General features: G+C 35.6%; 4 protein-coding genes across 5 annotated transcripts; all 4 read left to right on the top strand.

The window, feature by feature from the left end:
• Window positions 1-1,979: 1,979 nt before the first annotated feature.
• Window positions 1,980-5,526, top strand: LOC113108742 (syntaxin-binding protein 5-like). Its single transcript, XM_026272030.1, has 3 exons — window positions 1,980-2,310; window positions 2,719-2,939; window positions 3,040-5,526. The coding sequence occupies exons 1-3, from the start codon at window positions 2,202-2,204 to the stop codon at window positions 3,079-3,081; spliced, it is 372 nt and encodes a 123-aa protein (XP_026127815.1). The 5' UTR covers window positions 1,980-2,201; the 3' UTR covers window positions 3,082-5,526.
• A 1,639-nt stretch (window positions 5,527-7,165) lies between these two features.
• On the top strand, window positions 7,166-14,073 carry poglut2 (protein O-glucosyltransferase 2). Its single transcript, XM_026272027.1, has 10 exons — window positions 7,166-7,530; window positions 8,613-8,818; window positions 8,901-9,106; window positions 9,403-9,480; window positions 10,052-10,224; window positions 10,666-10,903; window positions 11,033-11,242; window positions 11,983-12,072; window positions 13,269-13,373; window positions 13,898-14,073. The coding sequence occupies exons 1-10, from the start codon at window positions 7,352-7,354 to the stop codon at window positions 13,913-13,915; spliced, it is 1,503 nt and encodes a 500-aa protein (XP_026127812.1). The 5' UTR covers window positions 7,166-7,351; the 3' UTR covers window positions 13,916-14,073.
• A 137-nt stretch (window positions 14,074-14,210) lies between these two features.
• tex30 (testis expressed 30) lies at window positions 14,211-18,236 on the top strand. Of its 2 annotated transcripts, none has more exons than XM_026272028.1 (5): window positions 14,211-14,669; window positions 14,822-15,061; window positions 16,470-16,521; window positions 16,753-17,010; window positions 17,389-18,236. In XM_026272028.1, the coding sequence occupies exons 1-5, from the start codon at window positions 14,655-14,657 to the stop codon at window positions 17,568-17,570; spliced, it is 747 nt and encodes a 248-aa protein (XP_026127813.1). In that variant the 5' UTR covers window positions 14,211-14,654; the 3' UTR covers window positions 17,571-18,236. The 2 variants fall into 2 exon arrangements, with proteins under 2 accessions (XP_026127813.1, XP_026127814.1); XM_026272029.1 differs by having other exon boundaries at window positions 16,753-16,964; window positions 17,389-18,234.
• A 138-nt stretch (window positions 18,237-18,374) lies between these two features.
• On the top strand, window positions 18,375-22,245 carry rmp64 (ribonuclease MRP subunit p64). Its single transcript, XM_026272024.1, has 9 exons — window positions 18,375-18,740; window positions 19,232-19,386; window positions 19,525-19,613; window positions 19,689-19,817; window positions 19,910-19,987; window positions 20,434-20,801; window positions 20,923-20,987; window positions 21,474-21,706; window positions 21,826-22,245. The coding sequence occupies exons 1-9, from the start codon at window positions 18,656-18,658 to the stop codon at window positions 22,193-22,195; spliced, it is 1,572 nt and encodes a 523-aa protein (XP_026127809.1). The 5' UTR covers window positions 18,375-18,655; the 3' UTR covers window positions 22,196-22,245.
• Window positions 22,246-22,519: the final 274 nt, after the last annotated feature.

The raw sequence follows: 22,519 nt of genomic DNA, 5'->3' as shown, positions 1-22,519 counted from the left end.
AAGAATGGCCAGGTCTATTGGCAGAATAATTTTTGGTCCCAAATTTTTAGCAAATTTACTGGTAGTCTACTTTATGAAGAATTTCTGGTTATAATATGTCAGAGTTTTTCAAAATTATATATTGATTGTTGCATTAAAAAAATAAAATAAAAACACTGGTCCCCTGTTAGATGGTGAAGTGTGACGCCTGATCGGCTGACCTTACATTTAACAATATTTCACATTCTCACCATCTCTGAATGCTATGGCAAGGGTGATAATATAATGTTACAATATATGTTGATTGTAACATTGATTTAGAAATTTAGCCAAGTGAATATTTTCAAAGTCAACATGAAATCTTCAAGAAATGTCAAAGCAACCAAAGAGATGTCGCAATTTACCATTTAACAGGGGACCTAAGTGTTCAGATCAACATTAGCACTATCTATCTATCTATCTATCTATCTATCTATCTATCTATTAAAAAAATGCACAAATTAGCCTCCAAGATCAAACCGGTCCCCAGTTAGATGGTGAAGTATGACGTGATCTGTTTGGTTGCCTTTACATTTAACAAATTACATTTATTTATTTATCTATCTATTTATTTATTTATTTCTGAATATAATGGCAATGCTGATAATACCCTACAAAAAAATGGAGCCTCTGAAAAATGTCAGTGTTAAACAGCTAAAGTGGCATAGTTAAAAGGTGTTTTACTGAACTCAATTGAAATTTTTCAATGCAGCAAGCTAACATATAATATTGTTTCTTAAGTTAACATATAATATTGTTTCTTAATTTAACATATAATATTGTTTCTTAATTTAACATATAATATTGTTTCTTAAGTTAACATATAATATTGTTTCTTAAGTTAACATATAATATTGTTTCTTAATTTAACATATAATATTGTTTCTTAAGTTAACATATAATATTGTTTCTTAAGTTAACATATAATATTGTTTCTTAATTTAACAGATAATATTGTTTCTTAAGTTAACATATAATATTGTTTCTTAATTTAACATATAATATTGTTTCTTAAGTTAACATATAATATTGTTTCTTAAGTTAACATATAATATTGTTTCTTAATTTAACATATAATATTGTTTCTTAAGTTAACATATAATATTGTTTCTTAAGTTAACATATAATATTGTTTCTTAAGTTAACATATAATATTGTTTCTTAAGTTAACATATAATATTGTTTCTTAAGTTAACATATAATGTTGTTTCTTAACTTAACATATGATGTTGTTTCTTAACATATAATGTTTACAATGTGTCTGTGATGTAAGAAGAGGTGATTCAGTCTAACAGACGTCACACATCACCATCTAACTGGGGACCAAACTCATTTTATCTAACACATGCACTCTTTACTGTCAGAAGTATTGACATGCAATTGTTATCTTAAAGAGTTCTTCATTTTACTTTATTTTTGCTATCCTCAAATTAACTATAGTGTCTTGTTTGTTTTGTCTTAATATTTTTTGGTTTGAAAATATCTGCATGTCATACTAATTTATTAAACATTTGGATTTCTATCATAATATTTCTTCAATGGTGATATAGTGTGAATGTTTCAAAGTTTAGAGTTGCATTTAAATATAGTTAGATTGTAAAGAAACACTTGGTACAACTGCCCTAATGTTTGACACACAGTTGCATTGCAGTCTATGGAGGTCCTCTGTTGGATAGGTAGACGTCACTCAGGTCCCCACTTGGCATGTTTTTAAAAAAAAATAAAAATGCATTTTTTCAGTTATATTATGAAAAAAGACCTCAAATGAAAATTTTCTATGTAATTTTTGTTTCTTAAAAATGACCAGAAACACTGGTCCCCTCTTGGTCAGTGTAGAGCGAAAGTCCCCTCTTAGTAACATAGACGTGTATGTGTGTGTGTGTGTGTGTGTGTGTGTGTGTATATATGCTAAGTCATGAACACAATGACAGGGTGAAATGGGCTGTGATGCATGGGGCGCCAGGTAAAATCTTGCCTAGGGCAGCAAATTGGTCAGGGCCGGCCCTGTCTTTCTTTATAACTCTGTCAAACAAACAAGCACTGTCAAAACTTTCCATTTTACATTGTGAAACGTGTAACTATACTGACATCTACTGGTGGAGTTTTGAATCAATCGTTCCAACATTTGGTATGATTTTGTCTATTTAACGCTTTGATTGACTGTTTTTCATTAATTGCAGGAGATGTTAGGGGAGCTCTTTACACCCATCGAGACCCCTGAGGCTCAGAACCGTGGCTTTCTCAAGGGCTTTTTTGGCGGCAATACCCAAAACTTCGACCGAGAGGAGCTTTGTGAGTGTATTTATCACTCCTCTTTTTGTGTGTGTGCGTGTGTGTGTGTGTGTGTGTGTGTGTGTGTGTGTGCGCGCAAGCATATACGCACAGATCCAGACCTTTCACGAAATCTGTTTCAGCAAGGAGGAGACTGTCTGATTGACATATAAAGTGTCCATCTTTTACTGGAAAAGTCTTTTAATAAGTTTTAATCCAAAATATTATTATTTTATTCTCTTTTCTCACTTTTCCTGGTTTACGTGTTATTTTAGTGTTGATTATATACTGTTCATATTTTGAATTAGCCCTTACTTTTTCTGATTTATATTTATTTTAATTAGCTAAATTACTTTTCCTTTTTTAGTTAGAATTTTAGTTAATAATGACAATACTGCCTTGTTTCGCTTCATCTCTCGTGCTCTGCAGTTGGCGAGGCAGCGGCAGGTAAGGCGTCCCGCAGCCTGGCACAGCACATCCCAGGACAGGGCGGACTGGAGGGCATGAAGGCAGCAGCAGGCGGGGTGGTGGGAGAACTGGCCCGAGCTCGCATTGCCCTGGACGAGAGAGGACAGAGGCTGGGGGAGCTGGAGGAGAGGACCGCCCTGATGATGAGCAGTGCTGACACCTTCTCTAAACACGCTCACGAGGTATGTAGTACAGCGAAAGAATGAGAAAACAGAAATATAAATGCAAATAAAGCATAACATGCTTATACAATCTCTTTGTTTTCACTTTCACCCTCCACAGCTGATGCTGAAATGCAAAGACAAGAAGTGGTATCAGTTTTAGAGGATCCTCAGGGGTGTGCCACAAGAGGGTGCTACTCTGCTACTTGGACTTTCACTCTTTTAAGGAGAGAGCGCGAACGAGACAAATGGACCAAGAGGGACTTAAGGGCTGTTCTGCTTCTCTTCTGTCTGTGTACAGGATTGTCTTACTCTGATTCTTTAAAAAGGCTAAAATCAGATTACGATATAATGGACATGTACCATTAGCATTTACGAGTAAGAGGGGTTCCACACCCATGCTGTAAATCAGACAACATCTTCATTAATACACAGTGGTGGATCGAGGTCTCCTCACAAGAAGCAAATTGGTTCACGCCATGTAGATATTCGAAAAGTTATGAAATCGACAAGAGTGCATGAAACAAAATGGATGACCTATAAAAAAACGTAAAACTGCCATATTAAAAAGCAGCATGTTACTTTAAAACGAAATGAAAATAAAAGGTAAACAAACTTTTATTTAATAACCGAAGGTAATTATAGAAACTATGACAAAAAAAAAAAAAACTTTCTATTTTTTGAAATAGCAAAACAAATATATATAAATAAAAAAATGTAAATCTGCATTGCTATAAGGCCAAAATATTTTGTCTTTTTTTTTGATGACGCCATACTGTTCCTTTCAGTGATGTGTATTTCCAGAATATTTACCACTCTTTCTTGTCATATTTGACCGCAACTTATCCACCCTCGTACTGCAAATCGGGCCGACGGCGGCTCAGTTGGTCACTCCAACGACGTTCAGTCACAAACGCAAACTTTTTCAGTTTTCTTTGCTGCTAGCTCGCAAAAAGCACCAAAAACAACTTTTTAATCCGTCTTCGAAAGGTACTTCACCCTCTCCTAGAGACGTATGATGTGACATGGTTTTAGAAGTGCGAATAGTGAAATGTATTTGGCGCCACGTGACGAGTGTGTGTCTGTGAGGTCCTTTTCGAGCGTGTTTCTCATATGTAATACTTAACGTGCCATATTCTAGATGGGTGAAGTATCTTTAACTACAAACTAGCGATGAATTTTCTGTGGTTGATTTTCTGGGCTCTTACTTGTAGGTAAGACAAGTCAGCCATACTCAGACAGAAGGGTTGGCTCTTCATGCGCGTCTGTGGAAGTACAAATACGGTTTGATTTGTTTTCTATTTCGTCTTGATGTTCGTTTTGTTTTAAATGATCAATTTCAGCTGGCCTGTTATTTCGTTTCTAATCTCTTCAGTTGCCTCGGGGCAAATGTAACAAAAATTGTGTTTTGTTTTGTACCTCGTTGAGGACAACGAGTGAGTGATCTTCATTTTTTTCTGCCAAAGTTCGAATGCATCATGAAAAGATTTTCCTCACATTCCAGTACAACTTTCTTCTTATTTTTTCCCTTTAATATAATGTCAAAATGATGTTTTCTACCTTACTAACTGTTAGTGTCAGAAGATTGTTCGCTTGTGTCTTCTGGTTGTCAATTGACTGTGGAAATGGTGTTTAGACCGATCAGTGAGCTCTACTGTTGAATATTCATGTTTTTTTGAATATGTGTCTGGAAAGATCAGAGCGATTTGCGCGTGAATTAGTGTTACGTGTAAGCTAAATCTTCCAGAATCGTATTTGAGACTCATGTTGTGTTTCTATGATTTGTCCTCTGATGACCTCTGACCTTCTAGTGCTTTACTGTAACAATCTCAGCATATCTTCTGTAGTCCATGCCTCTGCCCATTTGGCTTTGTATATACAAGCTGCTACTCAGTAACGTAGATGTTGTGCATTAAAATACGAACTCAAGGCTGACGAGAATACACATCATCAACCATTAGTCAAACTTGGGCTTTTACGCAATATTACGTTTTTCCTTATGCTTTTATGTTGAAATAATAGCTCATGATTAATGAAGGAAGACAATGCATGTGTGGAGATTTGGACTCAAGAACACACTCAAGACTCTAAGATGCCAAAACCATGTAAAGATGGTCTCTGCTGAAAAATCCTTTACATGGGTTTTAGTTCATGTTCACCTTTACATTTGCTTCAACTGATGCTCCAATAATTCCTCTTCAGTGTCAAAAGAAGTAAAAACTGACTCTCACAGACAGGGTGTTTTGTTTGTATGTTCTCAGTTTTTATATGAAAATGTACAGTTCAACCTGGAGGAGAGCGACATGGTCATTAAACTAAATTCTGTGATTTGGATATTCCTCTGTGAATGTCGTACCTGTTTAAAGATGGTACCGTGTCTGATATTCTGACTGAAGTTCTGTAGGTCTAACTGTAGTTTCCTCCACCCCAACACCTGGTCCTCTGATACCTTCAGAGAAGGCAGCAACGTCGGTCTTGTTTAAATGGATAATGCCACCTTTCGTTCTTATCGATATTCTAGTAGTGTTATAGAGGTTATTGAAAATAAAATGGAAAAATATGTTGATGCAAATCAAACTGAAATAAACATTTATTGATGTACACAACAGCATAAGACTGGTTTGTCTCTGTAATATGATAGTAAGATGTCAGTCAAGATCAGTCAACCCTACAATGCCAAGTATGTATGTATGTATGTATCTATCTATCTACCTATCTAGCCATCCATCCATCCATCTATCTGATGTAATTGGAATCTCTTAAAGGGGGGGGGGGGGGGTGAAATGCTCCTCTTCACTCAATATCGTGTTAATCTTGAGTACCTATAGAGTAGTACTGCATCCTTCATAAATCCAAAAAGTCTTTAGTTTTATTATATTCATAAGAGAAAGATAGTCTGTACCGATTTTTCCCGGAAAAACACGAGTGCCTGGAGGCGTGACGTGTGGGCGGAGCTAAAGAATCACGAGCGCCAGTAGGCTTTTGCGTTGAGAGCGTTTGAAAGCTGTGACATTACCATGAGGAAAAAACCATCATCCCAAACAAACCATGGCTAACAGTCAGATTCAGCGTATATTTATGATCCAGAATCAGATCCAGAGGCTGAAATTTAACAAGAGCAGCATCAGCAACAACATCTCTTTGTGGTACTGAAACTGTATATATATTTGCTTAGCGGTTTAGGAAAATGACTAAGTTCCACTTTGTCGTTTTTTTTTTTTTTTTTTTTAAGCTGTACATGTGGAAAGTGCAGTTTGATGACAACATCGCATGTTGTTTACTTGATGTGCTTACGCGCCGATAGCTAAGTTAACAACACAGAGATATTTGAAGCAGTTTTACTCACCGCATGCGGTTCCAACACACGATCGTGACCCTTTTTCATTGGGACTGCATTATCCTTAGGAAATAAACAATGTGCAAATCTGGAGTCAAACTGGGCCTTGATTGTAAAACAAGCATCTTCGAAATGCAGGGAACAAACACAAACACTTGCACAACTCCGTTGATGCTCTGTAAAAATAAACTCCATCCACTGGTTCCTTAATGCTGTTTTTTTTTTTTTTGGTAATCTGTGCAGGGTTGTCTTGCCCTGGCAACCAAAAACACACTTCTTTTGTGACATTTCGCGACGCTCTCGCTCTGATCAGTGAAGTCTGTTGTGCTCTCAGTGCTCTGCTATACAGGAGCCCGTGCTCTTCCGGCAGAAGTGCCCTTAGGATCCATATAAGGAAATTCCGCTCCATCTAACGTCACACAGAGCCATACTCGAAAAAAAACACTTTCCGAAACTTGTGACAAACCGGAAGGAGGATTTTTGGAACAGAAATACTCCTGTAAACGTACAACTTATTTTTTGAAACTTTGTCCATGTTTAGCATGGGAATCCAACTCTTTAACAGTGTAAAAAACTCAGTATGCATGAAATAGCATTTCACCCCCCCCCCTCCCTCCTTTAAGTAAAATTAATTTTTAAATGAGTTCCAATACCCTGTTCTTATTTTGTACGAGTTATAAACTCATTGTGTTTAGCGGATAACCTGTGTACAGTGAATGCACTGAAGCAGCGCTGTCTACAAACAGCATTAGCAAGCGTCTCTTTGCCCACATTGAAAATGAATGACTTCCGGCCAGTTTGACGCTCTTGCCGACGACGGTGTGAACGCACGGGTTAGACAGCCAATCGGCTTCCAGTACGTTGCGTCACTGACGTACACGGACCAATCACACCAGCGCCTTGGGTCTGTTGCAGAGATTTTCTCACGAGGGTGTCTGGGTTGGTTGGTTTGCACACCAAACCGCTGGTGAATGTGAGTATGTGGTGAAATGTATCTTTAGTGTTTTTAAGCAATGTTTTAAGAGCATTTTTATTCTGAGGAAGTGCTCATAAATGAACGCGTCCACTACTGAAAGTGTCATCATCCTCTATAAACATGTTGAGAAAACTTTTGCTGCTCTTGATGCCTTGCATCATTTTCATGACGCGGAGATCAAAGGCAGCGGCAGCGCCCAGCGCGAGCAAAACTTTGATCTGGGGTCCTGGACTGGAAACAAACGTCGTGCTTCCTGCTCGGTTCTTCTTCATCCAGACAGTGGACTCCACCGGAAGAAAGTGAGTGAGTTCTGCTGGAAGACCAGAATGAGGCAATGTGGCTTAGTGGATACACATCTGGCTGGAAAATATAGGTTGTGGGTTCAACCCCTGGATTAAGGGTGCACTTCACGTTTATTTTTATTTACGACAACACACCACATGTGAAACTTCGACTATTAGATATCACCTTACAGTACCAGCTAATAAATTACAGCACATTAAGACAATAGTATGAACATTTTATGCTTTTATATGCAAACGATATATTATCTAATGAAAATTATGTTGAAATATTACAGATTTAAGGCTTTGTGCATGATGATTACACACACACACACACACACACACACACACACACACACACATATATATATATATATATATATATATATATATATATAAAAATCTAAGAAAATATCATTTACAAATATGTACAGTAATTGAATATTAAAGACACAAAAACGTAGTTGAATACATACATGTTTTCTTTCCTCTGGTCAAATTAATACCAAAATAACTCAAAATGGACCAGTGCCTGAGAAAAAACAATGGTGTATTGCCTTAAATAAAGGTTTCAGCTAGACCAAAAATGATAACAGTAAAACCTCAATAGTTCCACCAAGATCGTCTTATTCTTTCTGTAGTAAACTATATTGGTGCTTAAAGAACCCCTTAGAGAACTCAGTTCTAAAGAATATACAATAATATACAGTATAAAAAAGACTTCCCTGCTGATCCTTAAAGTGATGCAAAAAAAGAGCTTTTGGCAATTGTGTGTAATTGCTTGAATAAATCTGCTAAAGGATGAATTAGTAGTAATTAGTGTCTGTTAGTCGTATCGTGTCAGTCTTTTATGACTGAATGTTTGTCTCCTGACAGACACTGTGTTCTGTGATAAATGAAACTATTTTTTAACAACAAATGGCCGGTAATTTCCCAGGACAGGTCTTTCTTTGAGTTTCGCCCAAGGCGGTAAAAGCGTCTTGTTTACGCATCCCATCTTTAGGTTCACATTTCATGTGTCCAAATCAAGGCATCAGTTTACTTCTGTCATGGATAAAATAATAATGCCTTTGTTATTGTGATTTCCTCCTCTTCAGTTTCACAACTTCTCCTGGAGAGAAGACATTTGAAGTGAAGATTACGTCTCCAACAGACCCGTATGCCAGAATCTGGATCCAGATTTTAGACCGGAACGATGGATCCTTTTTGGTCCGGTACCGCATGTATGCCAGTTACACAGATCTGCACGTTCAGATTCTCTTGAAAGACAAGCTGGTGGGAAAGTCACCATATGTGCTCAGAGGCGAGAATAATCAAGTCCACCTTCATCAGATAGAGATGAACAATGTCTGGAAGTTGACACTAACCTGTTTCTCACTTTCCAGGTGCAGTGTATCACGAATCATGTGACTGCCCAGAGCCCAGTGGTGCATTATGGGAAAAAAACATGCACTGCCCGGCCTCTTTCTCTCAGATAGAGAGTGATTTATCTGTCTTTCCCAGTGTGGATCCAGACCATAATACCCATGAGATCCTTAAGCGCTTTGGAAAGAGACACAGCCTGTGTCACTACACCATTAAAAACAACCAGGTACACACATGCCTCATTCAAAAACCTGATTGATTTACACATAAACTACACATTTTTCCCCACAAGGTTTTGCACAGAAAGAACTGAATAATATTTTGACACCAGTTTATAATGATTGGTGGACCATTGATTGGGTAAAAGTGTTCTGTGTGTACATCTGTCACTTTAGATGCCACTCTTTTCATTCTGCTGCAGCCTTTATCTGCACAAGGTAACAATTAGATATTGAAAAAATGTCTCACAATGTCATGTACTTTTGTATTCCTTTTTTTTTTTTTTTTTTTTTTTTACTCTAGGTTTATATAAAAACACATGGAGAGCATGTCGGATTCAGGATCTTCATGGATGCCTTCCTTCTGTCCTTGACACGTAAAGTGAGTATTAGTGCAAATGTTTTGGGGTGCTTTTAGTTAAGTTATGTTAAGAAGTAATGATAATGTTATTAAAACACATCTCAAATATGTGCTTAGTCATTTACCTTTATTACCATTAGATGGCACTCCAACATAGAACGGTTGGAGCCATTTACATTAAAAGAGGAGAATTTAACTTGAGTGTTAGTGTTCAGTTCAACTATTTTTAGGGGGTAAGTATTGCAAAGAATAAGACTCTCATATAGTATTCAGTAATAATATTTTCTTGAACACCAAATCTGTATATTAAACTGATTTCTGAATGATCATGTGATCAGTTATTTGAAATATTAGTAATATGTAACAGTATTACTGTTTTACTGTATTTTCAATCTGATAACTGCAGCCTTTTTGAGCATAAGAGAAATACATTAGCATAATTTTCTGATTAATTAAAAGTCGTACCAGCCCCAAACTTTAGAATTGTATTTTGAATGACACGTTTTGTGTTGTTTTGAATAACTTATTAGTGTAAATTCATAACTGAACTATCAACAGTCCAGTTGTTGTTGTTGTTGTTGCTGTTGACCAGGTCAAGCTTCCAGACATTGAGTTTTTTGTTAATTTGGGGGACTGGCCCCTGGAGAAGAGACGAGCATCTGAAAAGCCCAGCCCGATCTTTTCATGGTGTGGGTCCAATGATACACAAGACATTGTCATGCCGACATATGACCTGACTGAATCTGTGCTGGAGACTATGGGCAGGTAATGGAACTCTTGTGACTCGTGGAGATGCAGTTAACATATAAAACTTTTTATGGAACAACATAAAACTTTTTATTGATTTTTAGGGAGGTCTATCTAGAATTTAAAATCTGATGTAAACTAGGGAATAAATAAAGCTTAATTTTAAAACTCTTTATTGTAGAAAAATGTCAAACAACGAGTTATAGGAAAATTGTGAGAAAATGAAAAAATGATATGCTGGCAGAGTTGTGGGCTGTGATTTAGGAATTATTATTTATTTTTTTCAAATGATATAATTGTGATAATGGGTAAAATGTCTGTCCATGAAAACAAGATGTAATATCTATGCTAACATAGTTTTTGTGAAACATAGAAATGTTCAGCAATTTTCTTATAATTTTCTTATTCTGACTGATTAAAATATAGATTTGTCCATTGATGTTTTTTGTTCTGTGACAGAGTGAGTCTGGACATGATGTCTGTTCAGGGACACACGGGTCCAGTGTGGGAACAGAAGATCAGCAAAGCCTTCTGGAGAGGTCGAGACAGCAGGAAAGAGCGTCTTGAGCTGGTTAAACTGGCGCGGACCAACCCTGACATGCTTGATGCCGCCTTAACCAACTTCTTCTTTTTCAAGCATGATGAGAGCCTTTACGGGCCCCTGGTCAAACATGTTTCTTTTTTCGACTTTTTCAAGGTGCATGGAATTCACAGAACTACTTCAGTACACACCGCATATATCCTCAATTCAATTAATTTACATATTTTTTATATTTGTATGTGTTTGTTTTTACCTGAGGTGACATGTATGTTTCTCTTTTAACAGTATAAGCACCAGATAAATGTTGACGGGACAGTAGCAGCGTACAGGTTGCCTTATCTGCTTGCAGGAGACAGTGTGGTGTTCAAACATGACTCCATCTATTATGAGCACTTTTACAAGCAGCTCCAGCCATGGGTGCACTATATCCCCTACAAAGCTGATCTCAGTGACCTAATGGAGAAGATCCAGTGGGCAAGAGACCATGATGAGGAGGTACGTCATCCCCATTCACACACGCACATCTCCCGTTCTCATATGAACACAAAATATTGCATATTAAAATTTAAAACTATTTTGTACTGCAAATAACTTGACCCTGGTAAAAATCACTATAAGGGCGTGCCATTAAGTGGAATGTTCCTTTAATAAAAGACACCGATTTTCAATGCATAGTTTATTTAATAGCCTGAATGATACAGTTTATATAACATAATGGATGTTTAGCATATCCCAAAAGTACTGAATTTGCTGGCCTTTTCTCAAAGAGATTCACAACATAACATTATATTGGTTGGATATTATAATGATTCTGAGAATGTCTTTCACACTCTCTGCATTACTTTAACATTTACGTATTTTGGCAGATGCATGATTGTAAGCTCAAATCTTGTGGGGATTATTAGAGTTTGATCACAGAATCCAAGGAGAACTGAATTGTGTAACTTATATTCATTTTAATCTATTAAAAAAAAAAATATATATACAATTAAAAAACATACATTTTTATTAGCCAGTCGTAGCACTGAACAGTTTGCATCTGCATGAATTGAAGATGCTGAAGTTTTCATTCTCTGTTCCCTAAGCAGAAGGTTTGCATGCAGTGTTGTGATGGTAGTGTGAGACGCAGGTGAACAGGTTTGCGGTTGTTGAGAAGATTTTGATGTTAAAAATGTGACCATAGCAGTAAACTTTACAAACAGTCCTGTCACCTTTCTGTGTTTTTTATCTTATAGGCAAAGCGAATTGCTCTGGCAGGTCAGCAGTTTGCGCGAACTCATCTGATGGGTGACAGTATATTCTGTTACTACTTCAAACTCTTTCAGGTATTTTTTTTTTCTTTTTCTTTCTTTAGTTCAGTGCTCTGGTGCTTCTATTGTGGCAGTGACTACAACGAAGAGCGGAAACGGTTACTGTTACTGATTGTTTGTTTTATCACCTTTTTAATACCTTATTTTCCCCAACGGCTCCTTTTAATTTCCTCTGTTCCAATTTTTTTGATTTTATGAATTCATCAGCGTATTTATCTTATCTTGTCTTGACCTTCCATCTTCATCCAAGTTTATGTGCTTTTCTCAAGGACACAAAAGACAAAGGTTAAATAGCGCACGTCTTGCCATCTGCACGTCACACACATTCAGTGGTCAATTTACTGTCTTGTGGTAATATGACTAGAAGAAGTTTTATTCTAAATCAACAATTTTGTTGATCAATTATAGATAATAATCTATAGATAAACCTTCTCAAAATTAGAAATGAAATCTTCAAAAAAAAAAAAAAAATGGTCTTGTCATTGGCAGCTTTATTAACATTTTTAAGCTAAATATACTGGTTTGTAGCTAAATATAGCTTAATATATTTGTTTGAATAGTATATATTTTCTATATAGGAGGTCAAACATACAGTACACTTTTATGAAAGAACAGGATACATTTAATACATTTAACAGATTTCTATAAGTGTCACAGATTTGTAATGCTTACAGATGAATTACAACAAAAATAAAGAAATAATACACACTCACACACACACTGGTCCCAAGTTTGCTGTGGGCTCACAGTAGTCACTTTGCGCAAGTACCCCTGAGTTCATAAACCCCAGTACTTTATGGTTTTTCATAACTGTCGACTGGAAACATTAATCTTTAAACACAAGTTCTGGCCTCAAAGCACTTCTCAGCAATAAACCTGTGTGTGTTTGAGGTGTGGAAGTGTTGGAGGTCAAGACCACAGCGGCTACTTGAATGTTATGTGATTCGTACGACTGATAAAGATGCTTGTTTAGTGTGATGATTTTGCAGTTAATTAAACGTTTTAAATAAAAGTGCTACACCAAGACAAAGAAAATAAGAGGGTGTGTGATTGGATGGAAAGATTGAAGATGGTGAAATGTAGCTCAACTTGCATGTTTTAAAAATAAATGTAATATACCATGTAATATCTTTCTTTATATTTTTACAAGTCAAATTTTGTATGCTAAATAAAATATCTACACTCATCCAGCTCTGTGTTTTGGTTTTTAGAAGTACGCTGAACTGCAGGTCACTGAGCCCAAGGTTCGAGATGGTATGGAGCTGGTGGAACAGCCAAAGGACGAACTTTTTCCATGTTATTGTGCAAGAAAAAAGGTAGCTTATGTGTTCTTGGTATTAACTGATAATGGGTATATATTAATTTGTATTCATTTAACCTATTTTACACAATAACAGAGATTGTACTGGCCATACTGAGTATAATAATAGTCATCAGTGTATAATAATAGTACAATATTTCTACATTCCATTAAAATAAAATATCCTAACCAAACTCGCATTATACAAATAAGATTTTTGTTGTCCATACAAAGATTTCAATTTATAAAGACTTTTGTTCAGCTTTGAATTTTTAGCTGAATAAAACATTTTATTGTTAAGGAACAACAGTGAAAATGTTACCATCATACTGTACAATACATTTAATTAAGTATCTGATGGATTTATTGTCATTACATGAAGCACACAAACTGGGTTTATGAGGGCAATACACTTTTTATGACATGGATTGATCAGCAGATTACTCTGATAAAATGTTTATATGAATTCTTTTAGTCCACAATGCATTTGCGCTGGATCAGATCAAACATTTCTAATTGTTTGTTTTGTTTTTTGCATAGGTCAGAGATGAGCTGTGAGAGACCACATGTTGTGTTATGTAACAGCAGCCATTCAAGTTAAATGGATTTAGAGAAAAAGAAGTTTCCGAGACCACAGACTTGGTGCATCAAGTGTCTTGTGACTGCAACGCCTTTACTGAATGTTTCTCTTTTTGTATTAAATCTTTGTGTTTCTACATTCTTGTTGGTCTGGTATATATTTATTTAGAAATTTGAGAGATGGGCTTGCTTATAAATTTTAATATAGAATTACTATACATTGCTGTACATAAATTTGTACAAGAATAATTAACAGAATAAATAGGTTATTCATAATAATTAATTATAACAGAATAATTAGATTAACAGTGGGAATGTTTGATTTGTTTTCCTTTTATTTATTTGTTTATTTATTTAGTAGCTAATAGTTAAAATATTTTATGAGGTTTATTTAGAAATTGACTTAAACACCCTGAGAACTAGTGACAACATGCTCTGGTTGTTCCTATCTAAAGTTTTAACTAGTGTTCTATTGTTTCATTTCAAACCAAACAAACTTACATTTCTTAAAAATTGCTTTTAGTTCATCATAAAGACATGTTTTAACATTTTCAACCATCTTACCTGAGGCGCTTGCTCACTCCTTTACATCAGGTGGCGCTGTAAACAACGTGATCATATGAACATCGACACGTCACGTGTCCACGTGGGAGAAACCCGGGTATTTTAGAGCTCCTTGCTTCAACCCTGCTTCATCCACGCAACTAATAATCACTAAATGGAGTTTTTAGAGGTATTTTAGCTATAGGAACATATCCAACGTATTAACACTTTTTGTGTGTGTGAACGGAGTGGAATATAAGGAATGTTTACAAAACAATGTTGGTTCATTAATTGTCTAATGAACTTCGTTTTAAACACATCTCATTCATATGAATATCACAGGAGAATGTGAGAATCCCGTTCGAGCAGAAGGAGCTGGACGGTGTGTTGACGGTCCCTGCTGACGTCAGCGCGGGACAGTGCACAGCTGTGGTGTTGACTCACGGCGCGGGGGGAGACATGCGCACCAAACAGCTGGAGAGCCTCGCGCACGCTCTCGCCCGCGCAGGCATTCTGTGTCTGCGATTCACCTGCAGGCCGCCGAACCTTCAATACAGAATCAGAGCGTATAGCGCTGTTGTAGTAAGCACTTCATTTTCTAATTTTCATTATCAGAAGCACCTTCATGAAAGTGAAATGTTTACGTTGTAACTGCATTTTATTAATGTATTTGTTTTTAATACTAAAACAAAACTATAAAAACACATTCTAAAATGTATCATAATTATTAGTAGTAGTAGTAGTAGTAGTAGAAAAAATAATATTTTAATATTAAATACATACATTTATATGTGAAAGTTTGGAAACCCCTTGCAGAATCTGTGAAAATGTGAATAATTTTAACAATATAAGAGAGATCATACAAAATGCATGCTATCATTATTATTATTATTATTATTATTATTATTATTATTATTATTATTTTATTTAGTACTGTCCCGAGTTAGATATTTTACATAAAATATGTTTACATATACTAGTCCACAAACCCCCATCAAAAGTGTGGGAACGCTTGGTTCTTGTGTGGCTACCCAGATGATCTATGATTTTATTTTTATTTTTTTTACTTTTTGAATTTGAAGATACATGTAAATTGTACTTAATGTTTTCACCCCCGGGTCTTAATCGATCGGGTTTCCTTCTGGAGCATTAGTGAATGTTTGAACCTTTTTTAATAGTTGTGCTGAGTGCCTCGGTTGTCCTCAGTGTGAAAAGATGGATCTCAAAATGTGAGTGAAGTGACATACAGCCAAGTATGGTGACCCATACTCAGAATTCGTGCTCTGCATTTAACCCATCCAAAGTGCACACACGGGGCGCCCAGGGAACAGTTGGGGTTCGGTGCCTTGCTCAAGTGCACCTCATTCGTGGTATTGCCAGCCCGAGATTCGAACCCACAACCCTAGGGCAAGAAGTCAAAGTCTCCAACCACTAGGCCATGACTTCCTGAAATCATATATGTTCAAATATGCTGGAAAACTGAAGAGTCTTGCAGGACACAGAGGATTTGTCTGAAGAACAGAGCTCAGTTTGACTGTTCAAAACAAGCAAGGGACTCGTGAACAACCTTCACAAAAAAAAAAAAAAAAAAAAAAAAAAAAACAGTTGTGTATAATCCAGGTAACCACACACAGTATTAAGAACCAAGGGTTCCCAAACTTTTGAAGGGGGTTATTTAATAATTTCAGCTATTTTTTTGTTTTGTTTTGTGGACTATATATACATATCTTTTATGTAAAATATCTTACCCAGGATAGTACTAAATAAATAAAAAAATAGCATGCATTTTGTATGATCTCTCTTATTTTGTTAAAAGTATTCACATTTTTCACAGATTCTGCAAGGGGTTCCCATACTTTCGCATACCACTGTATTCCTTGGAATAAATCAAAAAACTATATAATGTTATTATTATTATTATTATTATTATTATTAATTAATAATGATTCCAATATTAAATACATAATCCTTGCAATTTTCTATCCATCAGGAGTACTTAAAGACCCATGAGAGATATGCACCAAACAGCCTTTTCTTGGGAGGTAGGTCTCTCTCTCTATGTAGATCTAGATAAACAGGTGACCATGTAGATAAAAACAAGTGACCATTATAAAAAAAATACTCACTACTAATATAATATATATTTTTATAATACCCCTAGTGAACAAGATTGACAATAATCATTTTTCAAAGTTCTTCCTAGAAAAGAAAAGAAAAATAAATATATAATAGTACTGTTCTATCTCTTTCTGTATATGCAACTTTGTTTCCAGGACGCTCTATGGGTGCTCGTACAGCTGTTGCTGTGTGTAAACATGTGTGTGACAGAGAGAAGGATGCAGTCCAAGGTGTTCTGTGTTTGTCATTCCCACTGCATGTACCAGGAAAACCACAAACATATGTTGAGCGGAGCCATGGCCTGCGTGCACTGTCCCAAACTTCTGTGCTGTTTGTTTCTGGCACTGCAGATAACATGTGTCAACAGGTGAACACATATGAGACTTTAGCAATCGGTTTGGGCTTTAAACTGGGTAATGGTAATTCTTAAAGTTCTTGACTTTCTTTCTGATATATGTGTGTGTGTGTGTGTGTGTGTGTGTCTATATATAGGGTGGGTGGATGGATGGATGGATGGATGGATGGATGGATGGATGGATAGATAGATAGATAGATAGATAGATAGATAGATAGATAGATAGATAGATAGATAGATAGATAGATAGATAGATTTTTCCACACACAAAGAAAGAAAGTACAGGTTTGAAATGAAGTGACTAAGAAAATGATATATGTAATGCTTTTTTTATTTTTTTTGGTAAAGAGTAAGATTCTTGATTACATTGAAACTATTAGGTTATTTCATATTTATATTAATGTAATACAAAGTTTATTCTTTGCTTGCTTTTTAGAATCTTCTACAAAATGTTATGCATGTCATGAAAAACCCTTCTGCTGTTCACTGGGTAAAGGATGCAAACCATGGACTCACAGTATGTGGCAGAACAGAAGAATCAGTACAGGAGGAAGTCAATTCACAGATTATTGCATGGGTACTACAACACAAATGAAATGCATCTTTATAAATAGATAAATGTAGTTATTACTGTTTGGATGAAAGAAGATGGCGATCTGTTGACCCCTTACCCTCTGTTTATAGTTACCGTATATTAACTGTGTTCTCTCTCTCTCTCTCTCTCTCTCTCTCTCTCTCTCTCTCTCTCTCTATATATATATATATATATATATATATGAACAAGTTACTAGTATTATTATTATTAAAATTGTATTTGAATTGAGTATTGTTTGGGATATTTATTAATAAACTAGTATAATCATATCATTATTCATATTGAGAGAACATTTGCTTGCAAAATAAATAACTCATTTGTTTGTAAGCTACACAATTGTTACACAGTGGTTCTAAAAAGTATGCACTCCTGGTAAAATTGCAGCTTTTTGAGATGTGGAAAATGAATCCAGGTGAAATAATATCTAATCTTTTTCCACCTGCTGTATTAAAAGCAAAAGATGTTTGACATGACATGATTATATGTGGTTTATTTTTCATCTAAAAACTTGGTTTAAATGTGTAGATTTGTATAACCACGTTTTAATAGTTGAAACTTAGGGGGGGGGGAAAATTTAACTGCTTCAATAAGTATTTTTGTTATATGAAACTATAATGATGTAATTTGTTTAGAACAAATCTTTTAATTGACTACTTATTTTTCCTAACTGAAAAATTACCAATAGTAAAATAATGTTTTTTTTTTTTTTAATTATTATTATTTGTATGTATTATTATTATTATTATTATTATTATTATTATTTTAATGCTTTATTAATTCAATGTCACAAGAACATGAGGTGGTATTACATATTCACGATCAAATTAACATTAACTTAGCTGCCAGAGAAAAGAGAGTGAGAAAAAAATATATTTAAAAATTACATACATTTCAAGGATTTCAGAGCATTACATGTTTTCAGTGCTTTTTTTCTGTTTGTTCCAATATATTTACATATAATTTTAAGTCATTTATAAAATGTGGAAAATTTGGTTTACGTTGAGCCGCGCAAAAGAATGCTGTGTGTGTACCTTTTAGGAACTGTGACGTAATCACATGTACAAGCGCATGATTGGCTGGTTTTGTCTCCCGGCATTCAGCTGTAAACATGGCGCAAGAACCCTGGAATAAAACTTGTATCCCGTTTCCAAGTACCGTTTCTTTGAGTCGAATCCCATTTACTGACTCAACTGGTATGTTCTGATATTTTAACCAGTAGCGTTATATTTACTCTACACTCTACTACAAAGAGCACATATAAAGCATGTAAAGAAATACTCGCAGTGTGTTTTTCTGTGACTGATCTGAGCACGTGGATCCGGTAACGTTAACTAGATTCATGTAAAACGGTGGACAAGCGATACAATTTGTTAGCAGCGATAAAGGATTTGACTTCACTGTGAAGTCAAATATAACTAAATAAAACTATTAATTGATAGTCTATTATAAATGGAGTATCTCTTCTGATAGTGGCGTTGTCCAATACAATACTTGTTTACTGGTGTTATTGTAGTCTACATTACTTCTTTCTTATTACTTAAGTGCATTGTTTTTACTTTTTAAAGTAATTGTACGTGTTTGTTTGTTATGTATATATACGTGCTGTATAAAACGACTGAACTTTATGGCTAGACATATACGTACACTTATGTAGGCTACATTGTAATGATGTTTCTCTGTCTAGATCTCTTGATTGAACGTCTGCTGACTGACTGTGAGAAAGTTTTGACCCTGTTATGTAGTGAAGTCCTACAGACAGAAATCCGTGTTCTTTACGAACTTCTTTATGTTTTGAACAACGGCTTTAGACAACACAAGCCATTCAGAGCATTAAAACAGGTGGGAACAAAGTACTTCAATATACATATCGTATGCATGCATATAATATTTAGTATTGTGTAATTACGCCAAGACCGTGATAAAAATCCTTAATTAGATTATTTGCTATGTATGATCTCATATTTGCATAATTTTCAGGTTGAACAATGCATACACCGCTTGAAAGAGATGAAGTTGCAAGCAGCTGTGGAGGATCTGAAGGAACTGTGTCCAGACAAATTTCAGAGGTAAGGTGTAGGTTAAACAAATTACACATTTTTTTCCCATATCATGGTTTTGAGAATGTGTGTTTCTCTGTGTAGGGACACTGGAGCAGAGGTTGGGGAGTGTGACGTTCCCAGTCAGCCCATGTTGGAGTGGCTCTGTCTCAAACTACTAGGAGCCTCCAGTCTTTTAGCCCGAACGCTGGAGCGCTGCACCCAAGCTTTCACGTATCCTAAATGTTCACCTTCACAACCACTTTTTTTGTTCGAAAATTCTTATATTAACTGTGCATGGCAATGATCCTTCACACCCCAGTTAGGCTGACACGGCGGCATCTGCTGCTAAGCGAGTTCGTTGTGCTGAATGTGGTGATAACCAGCATGCTTAGTCGTCTCTGGTGAGTCTGTGTCCCAGTATGCTTTTCCATATCATCGCTGAACTACCATAGAGTTATTTCCTGAACATGTTAAGTTGGGAAACTGTAGGGATGGAGCAGCATTACCATAGACATTGGGCCCTTTTTACCCAGAAAATCTCCTCTAATGTGAATGTACTGTTAGGGTTTGGTAATAGTATTTATAACTAGCTATATATAAAAAAACAATAGATGTCCATGCAATGTCTCCATTAAGTAAACGTGTACCAATATATAACATTTACTTGCTTGTTTACGGATGGCTTTCAAAACAAAATTGAATAATGTACAACAAATATAATTCTGAAATAGGTTGATATATATATATATATATATATATATATATATATATATATATATATATATATATATATATATATAATATTTATTTATTTTTATTTTATTTTTTACATTTTGTAATTTTTTAGGGTGTTCTTCAGAGGTATTTTGAGAGCCCTCATCCCAGTGTACAGAAGAACCACTCACCTCCTCCAGAAGGTGTCTCAGTCTCAGCCCATGGCTTACCTGACTGACTTCACCCTTCCTGGGGAGCTGAAAGACTTCCTCTGCCTCTCATACCCAGATCTACTGTTGGGAGAAGGCACCAAAGACACTTTAAGGGCCAAAAAAGGGAAACAAAAGTCCAGCTTTTCTCTCCTTTCCAGGTTGTTTGAGGGTAAAGGGCATGAAGAGGGTAATGAAGAAGAGGAGAGAGAGATGATGCCAATAATAGCTGCTGGTTATGATGAAGGTTCTAGTCTGGACCTGGGGGCAGCAGTTTTACAGCGACGGCCAGGTTATTATTATATATATATATTTTTACCAGTTATGTTCTTGTGTAATTTATACTGCTTTGCTTTTATATGCATACATTATATGTTAATGTTATGTGATCATACTTGCTTGTAATTCTCCAGATATCTCATCCTGTGGACTGAACATTAAGGCTGTGCTTCAACAATCTTGTAAATCCACCAAACAGGTATTTAATCTTGATTTGTATTATGTCATTGACTATTCCTGGGTGTTACCATTTCTGAGATCTCTGGAAGCCCATTTACACCACGTAAGGAAACACACACACACACACACACTTTGGTAACTTAAATCCTTAAAAGTATGAATTATGGCATAAAAAGTTGAAAGTATGACATATGAGATAAATTAAAATTGTCAAAATTTAGATTTTTTTATTTTTAAATCTCATAATTTCAATTTAGTATGACATTTTGGTTTGTTAACTGATTTTTCTTTTACATAATTTGTACTTTAAAAGTCATTGTTCATCAAAATTTGACTTTACATCTCATATTTATTGACTTAGAAAAGCATGTTTCTTAGTTTTATTTTGTGGTGGAAATGGGCTTCTGTACAAATCAAACTGAAGTACATTTTTGAGAAAAAGATAATATGCTGCATTATTATAGAAATGCAATCACTGGTTAATTTGGATACATTCTTCCCAAAGTTGTCTCTGGAGACAGAGATGAAAACGGACATCTCAAGTCAAGCTGCAGTCTTTCAAAAGAGGAAGTTCTTGAAGTCACTGAAGAAGGTGTCTTCTTTCAGAAATATGGCTGCCCATCTGAAGGAAATGATGCACTGGTGCCGGAGCTGTAAGTTCATCCAAAAACGTAAGCACCTGGCCTTCTTGCACCTGAGATGTCTGAGAATGGAAAGTCTGGAAGCTGAAGGTGTCAGGTACAAAAAGATACTCTTAAATTCAATTTGTGTTTCTTAGTCAAAATATCAATTATTTCAGCAGGGGTGTATATTACAGTGTATATCATATCTAATCATATATATGTTTTTAAACTCAGGTTGGAGAAGAGATTGAAGAGGTTTAAGTTAAAAGTTCAAAAGGCATTGCTGCTTCAAAACACCTTGCCACAAAAACATTCCAGTTCCTTCATTGCACTTTGGAGAACTTGGAGGCATCATGGAAGCTTCATGGCACGCTACAGAACTGCCAGACGTAGATTTACGTTGTCCAGGAAGTGTTCTAGACCAGTTAAAGGCTTGTTTGTTTCATTGAAACCCAGGCCACTGCAGCAGACTTCAAAAGAAGAGGTATCAGGACACAATAAGGTACCTGGAGCTGAGGAAAAAATGGACTCACAAACTGCCTTGCAGAAACCTAATGTGCTAAACGATGATATTGATGATATTTTTTCATCGTTAGGATTTTAAGTGGTTCATAGCCTTGGTTGAATGCATGCTTTTTTTTTTTTTTTTTTTTTTGACAAACCTGGGCACAAAAATTGACCACATCACTGTAGTAAGATACATTTAAATAAAATGGTGTACATTGTAATTTTATAGAAAAAAAGTTTTTAAATTTTGGATTGACAAAAAAACAGATGATTGACAATGAAATGTGAAAATCCAAAGAAATAAACAAAGAATAAAACAAGTCAAAAGGAAGTTTATGAATAGTTTGAAAATCACTCGAATTTGAGTTTTACTACATATAAACACAAATGTTCGGTTACACTTTATTTTCATAGTCAACTT

The sequence above is a fragment of the Carassius auratus genome, chromosome 9 (assembly GCF_003368295.1).
Source record: "Carassius auratus strain Wakin chromosome 9, ASM336829v1, whole genome shotgun sequence".
NCBI lineage: Eukaryota > Metazoa > Chordata > Actinopteri > Cypriniformes > Cyprinidae > Carassius > Carassius auratus.
Note: the sequence above shows the minus strand (reverse complement) of the source record. Positions and strands in the feature narration are given on the sequence as shown.